Source organism: Myotis myotis, unplaced genomic scaffold (genome assembly GCF_014108235.1).
Source record: "Myotis myotis isolate mMyoMyo1 unplaced genomic scaffold, mMyoMyo1.p scaffold_m19_p_18, whole genome shotgun sequence".
Taxonomy (NCBI): Eukaryota; Metazoa; Chordata; class Mammalia; order Chiroptera; family Vespertilionidae; genus Myotis; species Myotis myotis.
Genome location: NW_023416322.1, coordinates 17,693,335 through 17,712,914, shown reverse-complemented (window position 1 = coordinate 17,712,914; position 19,580 = coordinate 17,693,335). Strand labels below are relative to the sequence as shown.

At 39.9% G+C, this 19,580-nt stretch overlaps 1 protein-coding gene across 3 annotated transcripts in view; it reads right to left on the bottom strand.

Annotated features, from left to right (window-relative positions):
- NIBAN1 (niban apoptosis regulator 1) overlaps nt 1-19,545 on the bottom strand; it is a 126,985-nt gene extending 107,440 nt beyond the window's left edge. For 2 of the 3 annotated variants that reach the window (XM_036342821.1, XM_036342823.1), the window contains exon 1: nt 19,418-19,545. Coding sequence is in view for 1 of the 3 variants with exons in the window: in XM_036342822.1 (XP_036198715.1) it covers nt 19,418-19,472 (55 nt within the window). In the remaining 2 variants the exon portion in view is untranslated. The remainder of the gene's footprint in view (nt 1-19,417) is intronic. The other variant, XM_036342822.1, reaches the window with a different exon arrangement.
- Between the last annotated feature and the right edge of the window lie 35 nt (nt 19,546-19,580).

Sequence of the window (19,580 nt, the reverse complement as noted above, 5' to 3'; positions counted from 1 at the left end):
TTTTATTTCTCTGTAGAGAGAGGAAGTAACCAGGGAAACTACTATTTGGATCTAATTCTAAACATGAAAGGTGTCAGCTAGTGAAGTGAAATAACGAGCCTGGGGTAAACACAATGATGTCATTATAGCATGTGACAGAGCCCTCTTAACCATGCTACACCCACTCTCTGCTACCTCTGCTCCACCTCCAAGCTGTGTGCTTATCAAACATCTGCTGTGTTTCCTCCCAAACCTACTCATCCCAGTTGCACTTACTGTGGGTTAAGCAATTTAAATGGAATATTATACGAACTGACTAAATATTAGTGCAAAAAGAAAAGAACTGTTAGCTAAGTTAAATGTTTTGGAAAGTTTTGATAAAGATTTCTAAAAGTAATGGTTAAATTAGGTATAGGCAATTCAACAGTGAACATCATTTGAAAACTTAATAACCGCAAAAAAATATAGATCTATTTGGATGCTGTGATCAGATTTTTTTGTACAAGATTTGCCCAACTTAAAGGAAATAAAAACTGAAAGTTATAGATGATACCAAAAAATGACAGTAGGGAACTCTAATCAATTTTTTTTTTTTTTTTTAAAAAGACCTTTGCCCTGTGTCAAAAGATTGGGAATGAACAAATTTGTTTCATTAATACGTTTTAATTTAAAATATTCAATGCACATGTATCTTTTATAATTTGCTACTTTAACTGTATTGTTTTATTAATTGCCCAACTTTATTCCAACAGTGACAGATAAAAGGTATATCCTGGCATTTTTAATAGTCAGATACAGGGGTGGTCAAAAATATGATAATAGCCCTGCCGGTGAGACTCAGTAGTTGAGCGTGACCTATGAACCAGGAGGTCACAGTTGGATTCCCGGTCAGGGGGCATGCAGGAAGCAGCCAATCAATGATTATCTCTCATCATTGATGTTTCCACCTCTCTCTTCCTCTCCCTTCCTATTTCAGAGAGGAAATATATATATATTTTATTTCATGCAAGAGTAGGCCTTCCTTCCCCCTGCTGCCGGCACCGGCTTCCCTCTGGCACCCGGGATCCAGGCTTCCCTCGCAGCCCCGGCTTCATCTGGAAGGATGTCTGGTCTAATTAGCATATTATGCTTTTATTATTATGGGGAGATATATATATGATAATAAAACCTGAAACTTCCAGAAGGCAGAATTCACAAAGCTCAGCAGAAGCAGAACCATGACTCTGGTGCAGTAGACCCGAAAGAAGGTTGAGTGGCCCCCATCTGTCCACCTAGGCTGTAATTCTGTCTACATAATCACGTGTTGTGATTCCACCCAGGGAGACTGACGGGGGTTCCTACATAGGTCTATAATGACCTCTGATTTCAACAGGGCTAGGATGAAAAAATAGAAAAGGTTGCTCCCAAGAACAAATCTAAGAGAGTGCTAGCCCCCCCCCCCAAAATAGTGACAGATAGATCGAGACCTATAATTTTTAAGTACAACTAAGAGTGTTCTTTCAGTTATGTTAGAAACAAAAGGAATACCAAGAAGAGATAAATGAAATGTTTGACACCAATGATGTGATGTTGGTGGAATAACTAAAAGAGCCCAAACAGTGTGGCCCAGTGGTTGAGTGTTGACCTATGAACCAGGAGATCACAGTTTAATTCCCAGTCAGAGCACTTGTCCAGGTTGCAAGCTTGATCCCCGTAGGGGACATGCAGGAGGCAGCCGATCCATGATTCTCTCTCATCATTGATGTTTCTACCTCTCTCTCTCCCTTCCCCTCTGACATCAATAAAAATATTTTTAAAAAGAGAGATAGAAAAAAACTGCTCCACTATTATTTTTATCCTTGTCTTCTCTTCCATGAAGAACAATTTTTGAACTTAAAATAGAAGACTAAATATGGTAAGAGAAAAAGAAAGTCCAAGACTGGTAAAAGAAATTTAAGATGAGCAGAAGGACACTGTAAAGTAACTGCAACCCAGAAAATTCACAAATAAGATCTATAAGCCATTGCCAACCAGTAGAGGTTCTGGAAGAGCTGAATAGACAAATGTAGATCTGATTCTTTTAAAAAAAAAAAAAAGAGGAGGAATAAATGCAGATTTTGAAATCTACATGACTTTGAACTTAAATTGAATACCAGGAAAGACTATAGAATTGCTGTTAATGGGATGATTTGAAATTTCAAAATAAAAAATAGATCATAAATAGTATCTGTTTCAATCTAAAAGCAACAATCAAATTTACTGGACAAATAATCAAGTCATTTCTTTTAAAAAAGCAGGATCACAACCAGAATGACTGCTATAGGGGGCGAGGGAATAATTATTCTCCATTCTTCATATTTTCATAAAAGGAACTCTGATAAACAGAAAGGAGAAATTGCCTAAACAGGAATTTAGAGTTATTACAAAGAAATAGTACATTGTGTCTCCTGCCTTGCCTTCTATACAAGCAAATGACATGCAGGCAAAAACCTTTGAGATCTTTGTAGAAGTGTGGCAGTTTTTGGAACTGAATGAGTTGGGGAAACTTTAATAGACAAATGCATTAGTGATGGAGAGCAACACTTACAATGAAGGTAGGGTGTAGCAGTAAAAAGAAGCCCAGCTTCAGACACAGAAGGATAAATCATACATCTTGTATGATTCCACTTAAATGAAGTGAATAGACAAATTCATAGACAGAAAGTAACATAAAGGTTATTATTTAATGGGTATAGAGTTTACATTGAGGATTAGGAAAAAGTTTTGCATATAGGTAGTGGTGATGGTTACACAAGAATGTGAATATTTTAATGCCACTGAATTGTGCACTTATAAATAGTCAAAATAATAAATATTATGTTATGTATATTTTACCACAATAAAAAAAAAAAAGGCAGACAGACCTGGGTTTGTAATCCCAGAATTATAGGTTGAATCCCTTTCCTACATGCAGGGAAGCCAGGAACTGGAGACCAAGGAGAACTGGCTGGTACTTGGCAAGAGGGGGTGGTGGAGGACCTGGGGCAGGAGCTAAGTGTGAGCCAAGAAGCAAGGATGAAAACTAGGAAGAATTCAGTTGTGGCACAGTTCGCTAACAAATTAAGCTGTCCAAATATGGATTTATTGGCTCTAGGAGATAATGAGTTGCCCAATTGACATACTGTATTGAAAACCGCTCACAGGTTTAGGAAGGGCATTCAAGCTAAGATAACATTTACCTTTGAATTCCCTTCCTGAGGGGCAGGCAAGTGATGTTTATTCTTTTAACATAATCTCCTTAAAGTATGAGACATATAGAATGAAGTGGAAACATAATGGGGATGGGGGGGAAAAGTCTTAAATTAATTATTCAACCTACTCCCAGGTAAGCCCAATCAAGATATTCAAGAATGTATAGCAAGAAGAAAAGATCCTTAGGAATAAGAATTGTCAAACACAATAATCATCATTATATACCTTTATGGACATTTTTTTCAAGGGATCTGTAGGAAAACATGGTACTGAGAAGGGGCTAATTCAGATACATTTCTGTGTGAAAGAGATCTAAAGAGATCACTAATGCATTTGTCTATTTAAGCTTCCCCCACTCAGTTGATCCAGTTCAAAACATACATTTGTTAACTTTTTCATTCATTCAACAAACAAGTATTGAGGACAGATCATGGAATACAAATGGGGTGAGAAAAAAAAGAGATAAATTTCCTGCTACCAAGAGCTCAAATTAGTTACTGTGTTCCAGGAGGTTCAGAAATTCATTGCGGCTGATGCATTGTGCTTCTATTGTACCTTTCATTTTAAAGCTATAATTTTTAAAATTGTTCACACTCTTTGACATGTAAGAAGTACTTCTAAGAAAATAATCAGAGATGCACATAAATATTTATGCATTCGAATCTCACTAAAATATTATTTACAATAATGAAAATCTGAAAATGACCTTCATGTCTAACAAGGGGAGAACAGTTAGATAAATTACAGGATATATGAAAGCTAGTGCCCTCCACAGTCAATAAAACTTATGCTTTAGAGGAATATTTAGTGAAGTAGTGAAAAGGGAATTGTTCGTGATGGAGTGTGCAGTAGCAGTATACAGACTTGTATAAAAACATGATCTAAAGAGATAGCACACTACAATTTCCTATCAAAACAAAGCCATTATTAATCTTGTGATAATGCTTTTCTTAGAGTAACTAGAAAAACTAAGCTAGGGCAATGCTAAGGGGCATAAATTGCACATATTCTAGTGTAAAATCACAAACTGGAATTTAAGTCTCCATTCCTAATCTGGAAATGAGGGTGATAATATATATAGAAAATTATGGAGACCTGGGTTTGGGTCCCTGCTCTGCCACAGACCAGCTGTAAATAAGGCTCTTGCACCACCAGGCAGACAGCAGGCATCGCCATCACTATTGCCATCATCATATTGAGTAGAGGCCAAGAAAGAAGTAATGAAAAGATCATTCAATGGAGAGTTGATTTAAAACAACTCAGTCAAGCCCAGCTGGGCTCAGTGATTGAGCATTGACCTATGAACCAGGTGATCACAGTTCAATTCCCAGTCAGGGCACATGCTTGGGTTGTGGGCTTGATCCCCAGTGTGGGGTGTGCAGGAGGTAGCTGATCAATGATTCTCTCTCATCACTGACGTCTGTGTGTGTGTGTCTCTCTCTCTATCTCTCCCCGCCCCCTTTCCTCTCTGAAATCAATAAAAATATATTATTAAAAAAATAAAACAACTCAGTCAAGGTGATGACTTTTTAATCTGCTTTATCTCCAAACTAGTTTTTAAATCAAGAATTATAAAGTAAGGAGCCCACCCACCCCAACCTGAGTGACTGTATTAGCCCTATTCATGGGTATGTATGGAGGAGTCCTCACTAATTTAGAAGTTGATGGTCTCATGACTGACCACTTACTTGCTCGACACTGAATAAGGAATCTGAGCCTGCTTGGTGAGAAGGTGCACAATTTTTTTTTCAAGGCCATTCAGAATAGTTTAACCTAGTGAGGTGAAATTTGCAAAAGGTAACTGAATAATAAGAGCTAATGTAAATGGTTCTCCACTGTAATTGACTCCACATTCATAAGCAGGCAGGCCCTGGACACACTGCCTTTCCATTCCATCATTCTCCTTCTATGTAATAGGGGCCATTAAACTAGGTAAGAAGATGAATTGCCAGCGATGATTATGCATGCCTTCAGCAGCCCATGAAATGTACTGGAGAACAATAAAGATGTCTGATGACCTGTCAGGGAGATGCCTATGCAAATGAGAACATCATGATTATACTTCTGCTTCATCTAAAGGCTATCATGATAGATAGAGGGAAAATTTTCACTTGCTCATAGCATCATGAATAAGAAAGCTGGTTTCAAATGAGGACAGGCTAGAAATGAAAATTCATGGCCCAGTGCCTAATTCAGCTATAAAAGGGAACAATAATGGACATAGATCAGCATCCAAGCTTATTTCCTTTGAAAACAATAAATTCATCAGATGACAGTTCTTACTGCTCTCCTGAAATTATAGTATTTGGCAGTAAAAATTATTTGTATTCCTTGGAAGTCAAATATGTTGTAAATATGTCATCAGTACCTTTCTGCTCTTAAATAATAAATGATGTTTCTGACCAGAATTCAACAACCTTCAAGGTGTCCAAGAACTTAAGCCTCAAAAAGATCAAGGCAGCCGATATAGAGGCAAACAGCAATCTCCTTTTGGGAGGAGGAACTCAGCTCGGTTTTTCTGAGCCCCGTCTCCTCCTCTTGTGGCCACATAGTGACACTGTACTAGAGGACTCTGGCTTCAGGGAGAATGTCATCCATTTAGTATCACATGTGTGGCCTTTACCATGGACTTAATCTCCCTGGGCCTGTTTTGCCATCTGCAAAATGAGCATGAAAATAGTACCTATATCAGAGGATTATTGTGAGGATTTAAATGAGGTAATGTGTATAAAGTTCTCAACATAGTGCCTGGCAGGTAATTAAAGGCTACACTTCACAAAAGACAGTTACCATCATCATTGCTTTTATTATCATTTTAATTATTCCATCTGCCTATCTGATATCTCCATTTGGATATCCAACTTAGCATGTCCAAAACTGAACTCATCATTTTCACCCCCAGTTCTCCCTGTTTCAGTAAGTGGCAACTCCATTCTTTCTGTTGCTCAGGTCAGAAACATTGGAATTCTATTGGAGCTGCTGTATTTCCTCCTATGCCACAGACCTCATCAGCAAACCCTGTTAGCTCTACCTTTATTTTTTAAAATATATTTTTATTTATTTCAGAGAGGAATGGAGAGGGAGATAGAAACATCAATGATGAGAATCATTGATTGGCTGCCTCCTGCACGCCCCCTACTGGGGATTGAACCCACAACCCAGGCATGTGCCCTTGACCGGAATCAAACCCAGGACCTTTCAGTCCACAGGCCAATACTCTATCCACTGAGCCAAGCCGGCGAGGGCAGCTCTACCTTTAAATATATTTATAACCCAACCACTTCTCACTACCTCCAGCTACTCCCTAGCCTGGGCCACCTCTGACCTGGATTATAGCTCTAGCTTCCTAACTGACCTCCAGCTTCCTCCCTTGTCCCTCTTACAGTCTGTTCTCTACATAGCAGTCAGAGAAACCAGATTATGTCACTTTTGTGCTCAGAACTCCTCATGATTTCTTAAGCCCAAGTCTTTACAATGGCCTGTAAGTTCCTCTGTGATGTGGTCCTACCTACCTCCTCCCCTCCCTCATTAGCACACATTGCTTATGTCTCTCTAACCACACGGGCGTTCGTTCTTGCTGTTCCTAAGACAAAACTAGCTCCTTTCCAAATTCATAGCCTTTGAACTTGCTGTTTCCTTTGCCCAGGATGTACCTCCACCAGATATTCCTGTATCCCACTCTGGCACTTTATTCAAATGTTAGAGAGGACTTCCCTGGTCCCTTGTCTGAAATGGTAGCCCTCATCACACTCTTTCCTCTTCCCTGTTCTTAGGTTGCTTCATAATTTTATTGCCACATGCCATCTTAATATTTGTTTATTTATTTCTCTCCATCACCACCTCCATAATGGAAGTCCCTCAGGAGCTGTTTAATCGGTTTTGTTCATCTCAATTCACAGAAGAGGGCACATTCTATTGGATGACTAGAATGAAAGGTATGACATGACTATCTCACCATTAGAAATAGATGTGTTCCATTATGTTTTATAAGTTCATCCTCAGTAAATTTCTTTAGAGAGACTTAATCAAGCAACTTTTGCACTAAGAAGAAAACTGAGGCCTAAAGACAAGCTCAAAGTCACATGGTAAGTGTTAGAACCAGGCCTCCAACAACCTCTTCCCTACCAAATTTCATGTACTTGCCCCCAAAGTTCATGCTTCCTACTGAGCCTGGAGCACACTGTAGTCTCAACTCCATAAATTATAGAAAATGTACATCAGCTCAGTTCTGGTTCAGGGCAGTACTAAGAACCCCATTTTACAGTGGGAGAAACCAAGGTTAGAGGCCATTAGAGATCTTCAAAAGGTTGTATAGCTAGCAAGTGATGGGGCCAGAACCTGAACTTGGATAGTGTACCTGCAGAGTCAATATTCTGTTGAATTAAGAAAGCTGCACATTTAACATTCATGATGAATGTTTTATAAGAATTGATCTGCTCTGTACACTCTTTTTATTATTTTGTTCACTTTTCTAAAAATGGGGCAAACATATTATAAATAGCATTTTGCACGTTTTTATTACAAATTTTAATGTCTTTCCCTTATTTGCAAAATACATCACATGTATATATTTCTCCTTTTAATAAACAATGCAATGTTCTAATATATCCCAGGAAAAATGCTGAGTTTGGCTATCAATGCATCTCAAGGCATCATGTGTTTTCATAAAAACACTGAAACATATGGAAACACTGAGAGTTTGCATTCTCTTTCTCAGGCACCCATTGATGTCAGTAGCTGTGGTGATATGAAATAAGCATAGTGATGGTATCCCTCAAGACTGTCTCATGAAAGTGTCAAATAACAATACTGAAGAAATGAAATATCAAAACACGAGACATGTTAGTAAGAGAAACACTGATGTCGTAATGGGTCAGGAGGCATTCCTATGGTTCTTCTCAGAACTTAGAAATCTAAGGACCACTGAATATGCAGAGAAATGCAAGTACAGAGAAAATGGAACATTCCAGAGTGTAGGTGGCATATAATCTTTTCCAAAGGGTCTGAGCAAGGTACTATGTTATTTCAATTTCAATAGCAAATTATATGATTCAAAAATCACTTGCATTATTAAAAAGTCCTAAGAGGGGAAAGTGATGTATTGAAAAATATAGCATTTAAGGTAAAAGCTTTTTAAAATCTAAACTCTTATCTTAAATATAATTTAAATACACAATGACCCAAATGCAATCCTATGAAAATTGGTGCTTTACAAAGGGAGAGTAAGTTGGAGGGAGAAAAATCCCATGGGAAGGAATATTCTAGAACCAAAAGATCATTAAAGATTCCAGACATCCTCTTAAGTTTGGCTACAGAGTCGAGTGGGAGCCAAGAAGAGAAAATGGAAGAAGAGAAAATTAAGCCCATTATTTATTTATTTTAATTGCTATCTACTCTACCACCTCCTGGCTGGGAGAAAGAGGGAGTCATGTTAAGTCCTAGGGTGACACATATTCCCATATCTTTCAAACAAAATCCTGGAGAGATAGGAATAGTTTAGCACTTCTTTATGAGCTTAAACATTCAACAGGGGGACAGAGGAGAATGACCTCAGTGCTCCTTTTTTCTGCATTCATCAGAGAGTCAAGTACCAGCCAGTCTGTCTACCCACCTGTGAATGCAATTCTTCAATACCAAGGGAAAGCTATACTTAAGTTTTAAATTTAGGGCTGAATCATACGGTACATACGATTAAAAAAAGACTTGCCATTTTCAGGATTTTTACATATAACGCTGAATTACAGTATATTCTGCTTGGACTGGAAACTTAAAATTTGGAGATTTGGGGTTTCGTTTAATTTGCTTGACATTCCATGGACTATGAAAAGAACTCTGTACCAAGGTGTGGAGACCTGAGTTCCAGTCCCATATCTGCCATTATTAACTATGCAGACAGGGGTAGCTCACTCAGTCACTGGGATTGTAATTAAGAGATTGGGTTAGATGCTTCTCTCTCAAGTCCCTTGCAGCTCTATGAATCTTCTACAAATCTTTATTCAGAAACAAGAGTCTAAAATAAATATCATGTGAGCCACAGATGTGAGCCTCTAGGGTAATTTCAAGATTTCTTTGGCACATTAAAATTTTAAACAGTGCATTTAACCCACTAGAACCAAAAGAATATTGCTTCAATATGTAATTGCTATTAAATAATATTAATGAGACATTTTACATTCTTTTCTTTGTACCAAGACTTAAAAACCCAGTGTGTATATTTCACTTGCATTATATTTTAATTTGAACTAGCCACACTTCAAGAGTTCAATGGTCATACACGTCTACAGCTCAAGCTTAGAAGGCTTAAATGTTTCTTATCTAAAGATCATGTAAAGAGATAGCCTACCTTCAAAGTGAGAATATAAAGTAGAAAACCTATTCATTAAAATATTAGAGTCAACCTGTTGAGGGGATGTAAGAGAAGAGGTGATCAACCAAAGGATAGGACTTTTGCCCGCCCAGTGTTATTCAGTGGTTGAGCATCGACCTATGAACCAGGAGGTCAGGGTTCGATCCCCAGTCAAGGCATATGCTTTGAGCCTCAATATGGGGTTGAGCCTCAAACCCAGGTGGGAGGCGTGCAGGAGGCAGCCCATAAATGATTTTCTCACCTCATTGATGTTTCTATCTCTCTCTCTCTCCATTCTTCTCTGAAATCAATTAAAAAAAAAAAGGATAGGACTTTGGATGGAAATTGCCAAACAGATACAGAAGGAAGCTAGGTCATGTGGAAACACTAAGGTTGAACAGGAACGGACCCTAGGCCCGGTCCATAAAACGTTGGCAACTGGTCTGCCACTATCCCTCCTCTTATCCACAGACACATGCAGGGTATCCAGTTAAGGTCTTTGTGCCCCTAAGAATAATGGAGTCACTAAATCGGGGTCCTACTCTAGAGTCTATGGACCCTTATGGGATCTGCAGATAGAATCCAGGGGGTCCAAAAGTTGAACGGGAGAAGTAACAATTATTTTGATTAACTTCCAACTCAAATTCAGCATCTCCCTCACTATTGTGTACAGGCAACAAACCATAGCAGAGTATAGCAGTGCTTGTGACTGTCATTGGTCGAGATCACAGATGCTTCACTGCACATTTCATGTGCTGCACGTCTTAGAAAAAAGCATTTCATCAAGATGACAGCAGTTATTAGACCCACCACAAGACCTTGCCATTAAACGCACAAAGAAGCCCATACATCATTATATAACAGATTTTAAAAATATTTTGATAACTGCATTTTCATAAAATTGGTTTCTTTTATAATCCTGTGAGGTTGTTTTTTTTCTTTTCATTAAAAAAATGTCATTCTGAGAAGGAATCCATAGGTTTTACCAGTCTGTCAAGGGGTCAATGGCACAATGTACTAGAGAGAAAGACTCTGGGTCCCTGAATGACCCCACCCCCGTCTCTACCCCACAGGGGATCACATTGGATTGTATAATGGGTGAGCTATAAATCATTATCATGTCAAGCTACTGAGATTTGGGGAGTGTTAGAGTCGGGCCCATTCTAATATGCAACTGAAATCAGGCTTCAGGCCACTGGCAATTGCTTCTCTGCGACCAGATTCCATGCCCTGAAGACAGCGGTACTGGCTGTGATGTGCTGGTAAACTGGGTCCAAACAAACAAACAAACATCTATCATGGCTGACTGCAAGCTACCAATATGATGTCACTGATCTCTGAGTTAGGAAGTGATGCCCAGATTCAGCGCTCACCAGCCAGTGTCCCAGCACACAGCTGCTCTCCCCAGACTAGAAAGCTGTGTTGCTACCGCCCGCCCCTGATTCGAGGGGAGGGGTATGTGTAGAATCTTGAGAATAATTGTTTAAAGGCTCCTGTTTAAACCTTTGTGCCTGACTCTTTCATAATGAATAAATAAAGCAGAATACCTTAGACGCAGTAATTTGTAAATGCAACAAGCTGTTGAAAAGAATCTAATTAGCACTAATTACAATCCTAGAATGTCCCAACAAATTATGCCATTGCTTCTGTAGAGGCATTGTGTTTAAACACTCTGAAACATTAATTAGTCTGCAGAACAAATGTGTGAGATAGGTATTATTTGGCAGCATCTGAAAGCCAATTATTTACTCTGGGAAGGCCTGATGCCATCTCTGATAGTAAAAACAAATTTATTAGCATAATCGTAGGATCGGGAAATCAGAGGATTATATGGCCTTCATTTCTGAGCTCTTTTTATCTCACTGGGCATTACTGCTTGTCCCCATTTTATATATGAGAAACTGATGGCAGACAGTTGACAGATTCAATATAATAGATTCCAGCTTCGGATTCAGTGAATCGTCAGGAGAGTATCATGCCTGCTCCTCAAAACTGAAAGCTCCATTTATGAGTCTTTTGTGTCTTGCTCCACAAATATAAACATTTTCTTCTATGGCAAAGAAGGTCCCTACAGCTACCGATTTACTTAAAGTTTTAAAGTGACATCTACGCCTGCTTTTACCTATTTGTAAGTGCCATATTTATTAGGTTTTGCTAACTTCTGGATGAATTTTAATTTCTGGATTAAGCTATTTATAATCACATCAATATTCACTTCAAAAAATAGCCCAATAATTTAGAATTAAGATATAGTCAAGCATTTAGTAAATGTTTCAGTTTATACCAAAGGATAAATTACTAGTTTAGCTCATAAAGTAAATAAGTCACTGTTCAAATCCTATCAAGTTGTTACTCCTTATACTCCTGTCCATTAAAGAAAAAGCTATGTGGCCCTGGCTGATGTGGCTCAGTTGGGTGGAGTGTTGTCCAGTACAGTGAAAGGTCTCGGGTTCAATTCTGGGCCAATGCATAAACCTAGGTTGTGGGTTCGATCCCAGGTCAGGGCCCATGTGGGAGGCAACCAATTGCTGTTTCTCTCTCACATCCATGTTTCTCTCTCTCTCTCTCTCTCTCTCTCTCTCTCTCTCTCTCTCTCGTTTTCTCTCTCTTCATTTCTCTTTCTCTCCAACATGCCCTCAGATTAGGATTTAAAAAGAAAGAACAGAAAAAACTATGTAGAGAGGACTTGGGCTTTCTGAAAGATTTGATATTCTGCTAACTTCTCTGAGACATTTACTTCCTGCTACATAGTAAGCATTCAATAAATATTAGTGTTTACTGTCATTATCATCATCACTAGAGGCCCATGCATGAAATTCGTGCAAGGGGCTCAGCCCTTGCAGCCTCGGTCGTTCTGCTGTTCCATCTCATTAGCATATTAGCTCTTTATTGTATAGGATTCCTCAGACTAGGAGCTACCATTTTTCACTAAGAATTGACATCCCATGTAATATACAGTATAGAAAATACAGTCAATAAATAATATTTTAGTATCTATGTATGGTGCCAGTTGGGTACTGGAAATATCAGGAGGCACACTTTGCAAAGTATATGATTATCTAACCACTGTGCTATACACCTGAAACTAATACAAAATGATATTGAATATAAAAATGTAATTTAAAAAATTTAATAAATAAAAAGATTTTTTTAAAAAGAATTGGCATCCCAGTTGATAGTCATGCTCTTAGGTCTTAGTCATGCTCTAAAATTATCATTTACTTTAAGTTTAAACAGTACATTTCAAAAAATGTTACTCACGTAATCCTCTCCGATAAAACTATTTTAGATATGTATACTCCAGATAGTACACATTTTTCCATTGTTGCTAATGCAATTTATCTTAATCCAACTCCAAGCTCGTGTCTGCTTTGTTCAGGCAATGATCCGGCCATATCTCTCTAACTCATTCAGCATGGCTTACACAGGAAATTTATTTTTAAACAAGTGCGTCCAATTCAAATTGGGGGAAAAACCTCTGAGTTCTTTCGAGCTAATCACAGAAATTATCACTCATCCCATGTAGCCCCAAAGATAACGGCACGTGCAATATCCACAGTTTTCCTTCTGAGCCGATCCTGCTCATTTGTCTTGGCCCCAGACCAGCGCATGTCAGCAGTTCCACACGCAGACCTGCTCTGCCCACTTCCCAGATCTATTGAGAACGCTGGTTACAGGCATACATTCTCCAACAGATATGCCAACAGACTTCAAAACGCAGTAGATATATTGCTCTTTCCTGAAGACTGGAGAGAAGGGTTTTTTTAAATATCTCCCGTTTCTCTCCTCATCGTAGTCATGTTTGCCTCTTTAACATATGGAATATATTTATAAAAACTGTCTCAACAACCTTGTCTGCTAATTTCACCAGGTCTGTAATTCCTGTCTTTTCTACTGATGGGTATTTTTCCTTAGAGTTGTGGGTATTTTCCTGCTTTTTCATTTGCCTGGCACTTTTTTTTGCTTGGATCCTGGATATTGTGAACTTTACATTGTTGCATGTGTTTTGTTGTATTCCTATAAAGAATGTTGGACTTTGTTCAGGCATGCAGTTATATTACTCAGGATCAGTTTGGTCCTTCTGAGGTTTGCTTTTACATTTTATTTTTTTTATTAGAGTAGGTCCCAATCAGCCTTGAAGCCAAGAGCTAATTTCTGCTTGCTGCTACCGAGGGCTCTATACAATGCCCTGTGTATTACGAGGTCTTTCTATTTTGGACGATGGGAGCATGAACGATGATCCCCTCTGGATGAGTGCCAGGCATTGTTTGGCTCTATAAATCTAGAGACACAATCTGCTGTTCTAGAAAAGTTTTTGTTATATATATTTTTTTTAATATATTTTTTGTTGATTTCAGAGAGGAAGGGAGAGGGAGAGATATATAGAAACATCAATGATGAGAGAGAATCATTGATCAGCTGCCTCCTGCATGCCCCACACTGGGGATCGAGCCCGCCACCCGGGCATGTGCCCTGACTGGGAATCAAACCCTGACCTCCTGGTTCATAGTTTGACGCTCAACCACCGAGCCACACCGGCTGGGCTAATTAGTTGCTTTTAAGAGCCATTATCTTTTGCGGGAGCTAGATAACTGAAAACAGTGGTTATATGAGGAGAGACAAAAAAGGGCTAGGATTGGGATGGAGCACCTGAAGACTTCTAGGATAGCTTGTGAAATTCTTTCCTTTTCTTGACCTGGTAATGGCCACGAGGAAATTTGCCTTATAATGATTCACTAAGCTCTGCACTGGTTTTGTGTGGTTTTCCAAACTTATATTTTACTTTAAAACAAAAAAAAAAAAGGTTTATTAAAAAAGAAAAGAAAAATATCCAATGTGGTTTGGCATAGAGACATTTACTCTTCTTCCAAAATTCCTTCAGACTATGGACTCTTTCTAAATCACTTCAGGCTCCTAGTAAAAACTATTAATTTATTCTAATCCTACAGACATCAACCTCCACACATCCTCAAGCATAAGAATATGAGTTTCTTGGGTCCTAGACCTTGCAATTTGCAAAACTGAATTAATTGCTTTCACATTTCTAAATCTTTCCCTCTCTCCTCTAAGTGAGAAAAAACATGTAGTACCAAAAAAAGGCACTTTTATAAACTGGCTTGCATTTCCTTATTGGCAGAAACTTGCTAGTCCCTTTTTTAAATGAATTTTCAGTTTCAAAGGAGAAAAATCTGTATTGCATTTGGAGTTTTGTTTGGTGGTGGTGGTGGTGGTGGTGGTGGTGTGTGTGTGGTTTCGTTTGCAAATGTTAGCATTTTAGCTCTCAAGTCCTAAGTTTTACTAAAATGTTTTAAACAGACTGTAGCAGATGAATTATACTCTGTTATTCTTTTGTCCCCCTTTCCATTATTCTTTCATCTTCACTTCTGACTTTCTTTCCCATTCACAATGCAAACTGTTGTATGTACCTTGTTTCTTTAAATGGTATCACCCAGCTTCACTGACAAAATAAATTACAATTTCTGATGAGGAGATTAAAATTCACCATCAAAGTTCACACTGCATATTTTGTAAAACTTTCACAGTGCATTTATTTTAGTTATATTAGAAACCACTGTTATGGTTGAGCTCCTGCTGTTGCACTTTCCACCTGGGAACCAAAGATTACAACAGGAGTAAAACTACAATCAGTTCAGTAGTCCACAGCAAAAGTATACTTAAAAATGAAAAACATTAAAACCACTATTGCCATGTTAGGACTTAATATTATTTAAAGCACCCTTGGCAATGCAGCCAATGACCATAGAAAAAAGAAGTGCTTCATTGAGCAGATCTTTTTTAAAAAATATATTTTTTATCATTTATTTCAGAGAGGAAGAGAGAGGAAGAGAGGAATAGAAACATCAATGATGAGAGCGAATCACTGATTGGCTGCCTCCTGCACACCCCACACTGGGGATCCAGCCCCACCCCAGGCATGTGCCTTGACCAGGAATCCAACTGTGACCTCCTGGTTCATAGGTCGATGCTCAACCACTGAGCCACCCCAGCCGGGCCAGATCTTGATTTAACATCTGCCTCAATGAGTTTATCAAAGCATAAATGGGGACCCAAGAAGGAAGGTCACTGTTTCTTCCACAAGTACAGGAGAAAATGTGAATGTGTCTGAGTGAGTGTCTTTATTTCTGTTGAAGCTAAGAAAATCTCAATTCACACTAAATTCCCAAAGTCTTGGTTTCCGTCCACAAAATCTAAAGGTGGTCAAAAGTAATTATGGCCACTAGAAATTCCCAACCTGCAGTCATTTTCCTAATTTAAAACTCCTACTAGCTTCATTGGTAGGTTGGCAAGCCTGAAGGCATTTTTTTAAAATATGTATTTTTTTATTGATTTCAGAGAGGAAGGGAGAGAGATAAAAACATCAAGATGAGAGAGAATCCTTGATTGGCTGCCAATTGGGGATTGAACACACAACCCGGGAATGAGCTCATGACGGGAATTGAACCTGGGACCCTTCAGTCCACAGGCCGACACTCTATCCACTGAAGGCATTCTTTTTTTATCAAAAGACAATGTGATCCATATAGGTTTGTGTGTTATTTATACTGGGTCTGCTCCTTCTTTCTTCCATCCTTGCTCCTCCCATCGGGGAAGCTGCAATCCCTCATTTCTTAGGAGAACCCATTCATTTCTGCAAATTAGGAACTGAAACAAATACTAATGTTATAATCTTTGCCCACTTCCTACTGCCAGTACTAGCCAGATAAACTGGACCCTAAGATAACTTTGTCATAATTATCCAGATAAGTCAGACCAGGTCTATGCCCATCTCCTACCAACAAATCCTGAGTGAAGAATAAGCAACTCTGTGGACTGGTGCGACACACCTACACTGAGAAGCCTGCAGACATGCACAGCTCTCCTACCTTTCACTCACCTGGTCTATGAGGACTTCACTCTGGATACTGTTATCTGAATAGTTTCTATACAGCCACCTAAGTTAACTCTTACAGTACACATCTAAGAAAAGAACAGTTTTCCTAACTGCTACTTGCTGCTACCAGGCCTAGAAGTGCCCAGCAGCCCCCATCCAGGACCTGTGTATCCCACAGTTCTCAGCTGCAGCACTGATTTTCCAGTACTTTCTGACCCTCCATAGGATTATGTGGAAGAGTTTTCAGAGTTTTCTTTTGATAAATTAACAATTAAAGGGTAATTTTTAAAAGGAAAAAAAAATAGTGCTTAAACAGGAAAATATTCTGTTTTTGAAGATATGGTTCATTTTTAGGCATACCAACAGTTTAAGAAGGAAAAAGAAATAAGACATCAAAAGAGAAAACTGTCTTAAATTGGCCACTGGTACCTAGATTGTCTAAGCTTTCTTTCTCATCAAAAGAAGACACTTTTAGGTCATTCCCTGAAATCTAACAGATGACACCGCCCATGTGCTTATAAGTTGGTCTCTATTATTTATTGGTAAAAACATCTTATCAAGGGAAATTATTGAAAGTCTTCTAGAAACAATTCTGAAAAATTATTTTGTTGTGGGAAATGTGAATGTGGAAGTAATTTTCAAAACTAGCATCGTTGGAAATGAAGTAAGTTTTTAACACTTCTGATACCCCTTTACCTAGAGATTTAATAAATTCTAAGAAATAATGTACTTTCAAAATATCCATGTGACAAAGATCACTATTCACACACAATTTTGAGGCACACAAACCAAATGGTAGCTGTTCAATGATTCACCTAAAAGTAAATGCTGATTCAGACAGCTGTTTCTAACACATACAAGATGAAGTTAACAAAACTCACTCCAAATATACTGACTAGTTATTCTCCATATGTTAGCAAGTTTATCAAGCTTGAAAGAAACTTATTGTCTCCGCACAAGAGCTTTCAAATCTATATATAATATTTCACTGGCAGCTACTTTATGAGAAATGGGTCATAAAAATGTGTTTAATTTTTACTGTCACACTTTCAATCATTCTGCTTACAATTAAATCATAGCTTGAGAAAGGGCTAAAGAATGGGCAAAGCCAAGAAGATAGTTTTTTTTTTTCAGGGATCAGGAGCTTCAAAGCCATCAGGAAATCCCAGCCCAATGACCTTCATTTGCTCATGCACTAACAATTCACAACACCATGCATTTTTCCAATGCACTTTTCTTCTTTGGCAAGACGTGTATGCTCAAATGAGGCAATGTCTCATTTTCCCTGGAGGCATTCTGATTTTAACTCTGCTCTTCCTGACATACCTTCAAAGTTCCCTCCCTAACAAAGAATGAGGAGATGAAATTGAACAAGACTAGAGGATGCAGTCAAGGTCACCCAAATCCTTCCTGGGCACTAACTCTCTCCTATCTCTTCTGTGTAACAATCTAATTTCAGAATTACAAAGGTAACACATGCTCTGATCACATGAGTACAGTGTCTGCACCAACAATAACCATGACCCTGAGGTCTTCTTCAAGCAAGCTGATCCCTCTCATGGCTGGTCTTCCAGTGATTACTGTAGATGGCCATGCTTCAACATCAGGTGTTTTTCAGTGAGATAAAATCTTACAAAATAAGTGCCAGAAACATGTTTTGCTAATAACTCAAAGCAAGCGCCTTCACACTATGTTCTACATGGTTCTTTCAGTCCTCTGCACACTGGTGAAAAAAACAATCCTTTAGCCAAATGCGTAAGACTAAGGTAGGCTTAGTTTAGCTCTTTTACTAATATAAACAAGTCATCCATCTTGTCCCCATTTTACATAAACAACAGCCAAGAGATACTTGACCACATTTTATCCACTTGACAGTATGGATTGTGGGTGACCTTCTAGCTCCAAAAACACCAGGGCAGGAATCTGCAGAATCAATGCCACTGCGCTCAAGTGCCCCGACTTGATAGCGTTTTCCAATGGGTCTCAGTGTTGTGGTGGCTAAAAGCAAATATGGAATAGGAACCCTAAATACGTGTTTTCTTCTTAGAAAAAGACCTAGGGGGCCAGACAGAGGTATTAGGAAGAACCGAGCCATTTCTTAACAGAAGTCAGGTTTCAGGCCAGAGTTCCGTGCCTCTTTTAGAAACTATTTCTAAAACCAGAGAAGCATTCAATTCTAACCAAATGCTAGGTAGTGGCTGTGGGCAAGGTTGTGGGGAGGGAAGACAGGGAGGCCGAGTACCACCCAGGAGATAAGAGTCATGATTTCCTGCAGTTTCACTTCAGGTCAGGTTTTTCTCTTCTGCCTCACACTCTTTTCTGAGTCACCACATCTCTGAAATTCTCTCAAAATGAGTTTCTCCTCCCTCTCGGTGACTTTGGCAACAGTTACAAAATATCTTCGTGTTCCTCTTTTGCGTCCCCCGTTCTCCGGGGAGGGAAAGGAGCCCTACAACCTGGGCGCACTATGGCATTGTCCCTTCTGCCTCTGATGAAACCGTCCCCCCCATGGACTCTTTGAAGTTCAAGTGAAACCCTGGCCAAGGCCGCGTTTCAGAAAACCAGGCCAGCATGACCAGGAGGGAAATTCTGCTCCAGGGGCCGGGAATCCCCAGGGAAATCTCTAGAAACCAGGGATATCCCCGGTTTCTGCGCGGCAAGTTCAGAAGGAGCTCAGAAGGAAGAAGCCCTGGGCCTGGAGGGACAGGTGTTTCTGGACGGAGGGCAGCCCAGACACACACACACCCCAGCCCCCCCGGGGCCCCAGCGGAGGAAAGGAGGTCCTGCCCCGCCCGCAGCCTGCACCTGCCTCTCCCCGCCCTCCAGCGGCCCTTCCCCAGCATCCCCGGCGCCGCCAGCTGCACCCGCGCCGGGTGGAACCTGGGGACCCCCGCGCCCGCAGGTAGAGAGCGGGGCGTGGCAGCCGGGGCGCCCCCTCTGGGGCCAGTGCCCGGGCGGCCCGTCTGGCTCCAGGGCCCCCCGGGGCGTACCTCGGATGTAGGCGCACTTGCCCTCGTCCAGCTGGCTGGAGGCCGAGGCGCCCATGGCGGCGGGGCGCGCGGTGCTGGGCGCGGCACGGACGGCTCCCTCCGGTGGGCACCCGCTGCTCGCTCCCGGCGGCCGATGCGACAGGCCACGGGGCTCTGCTGCAGT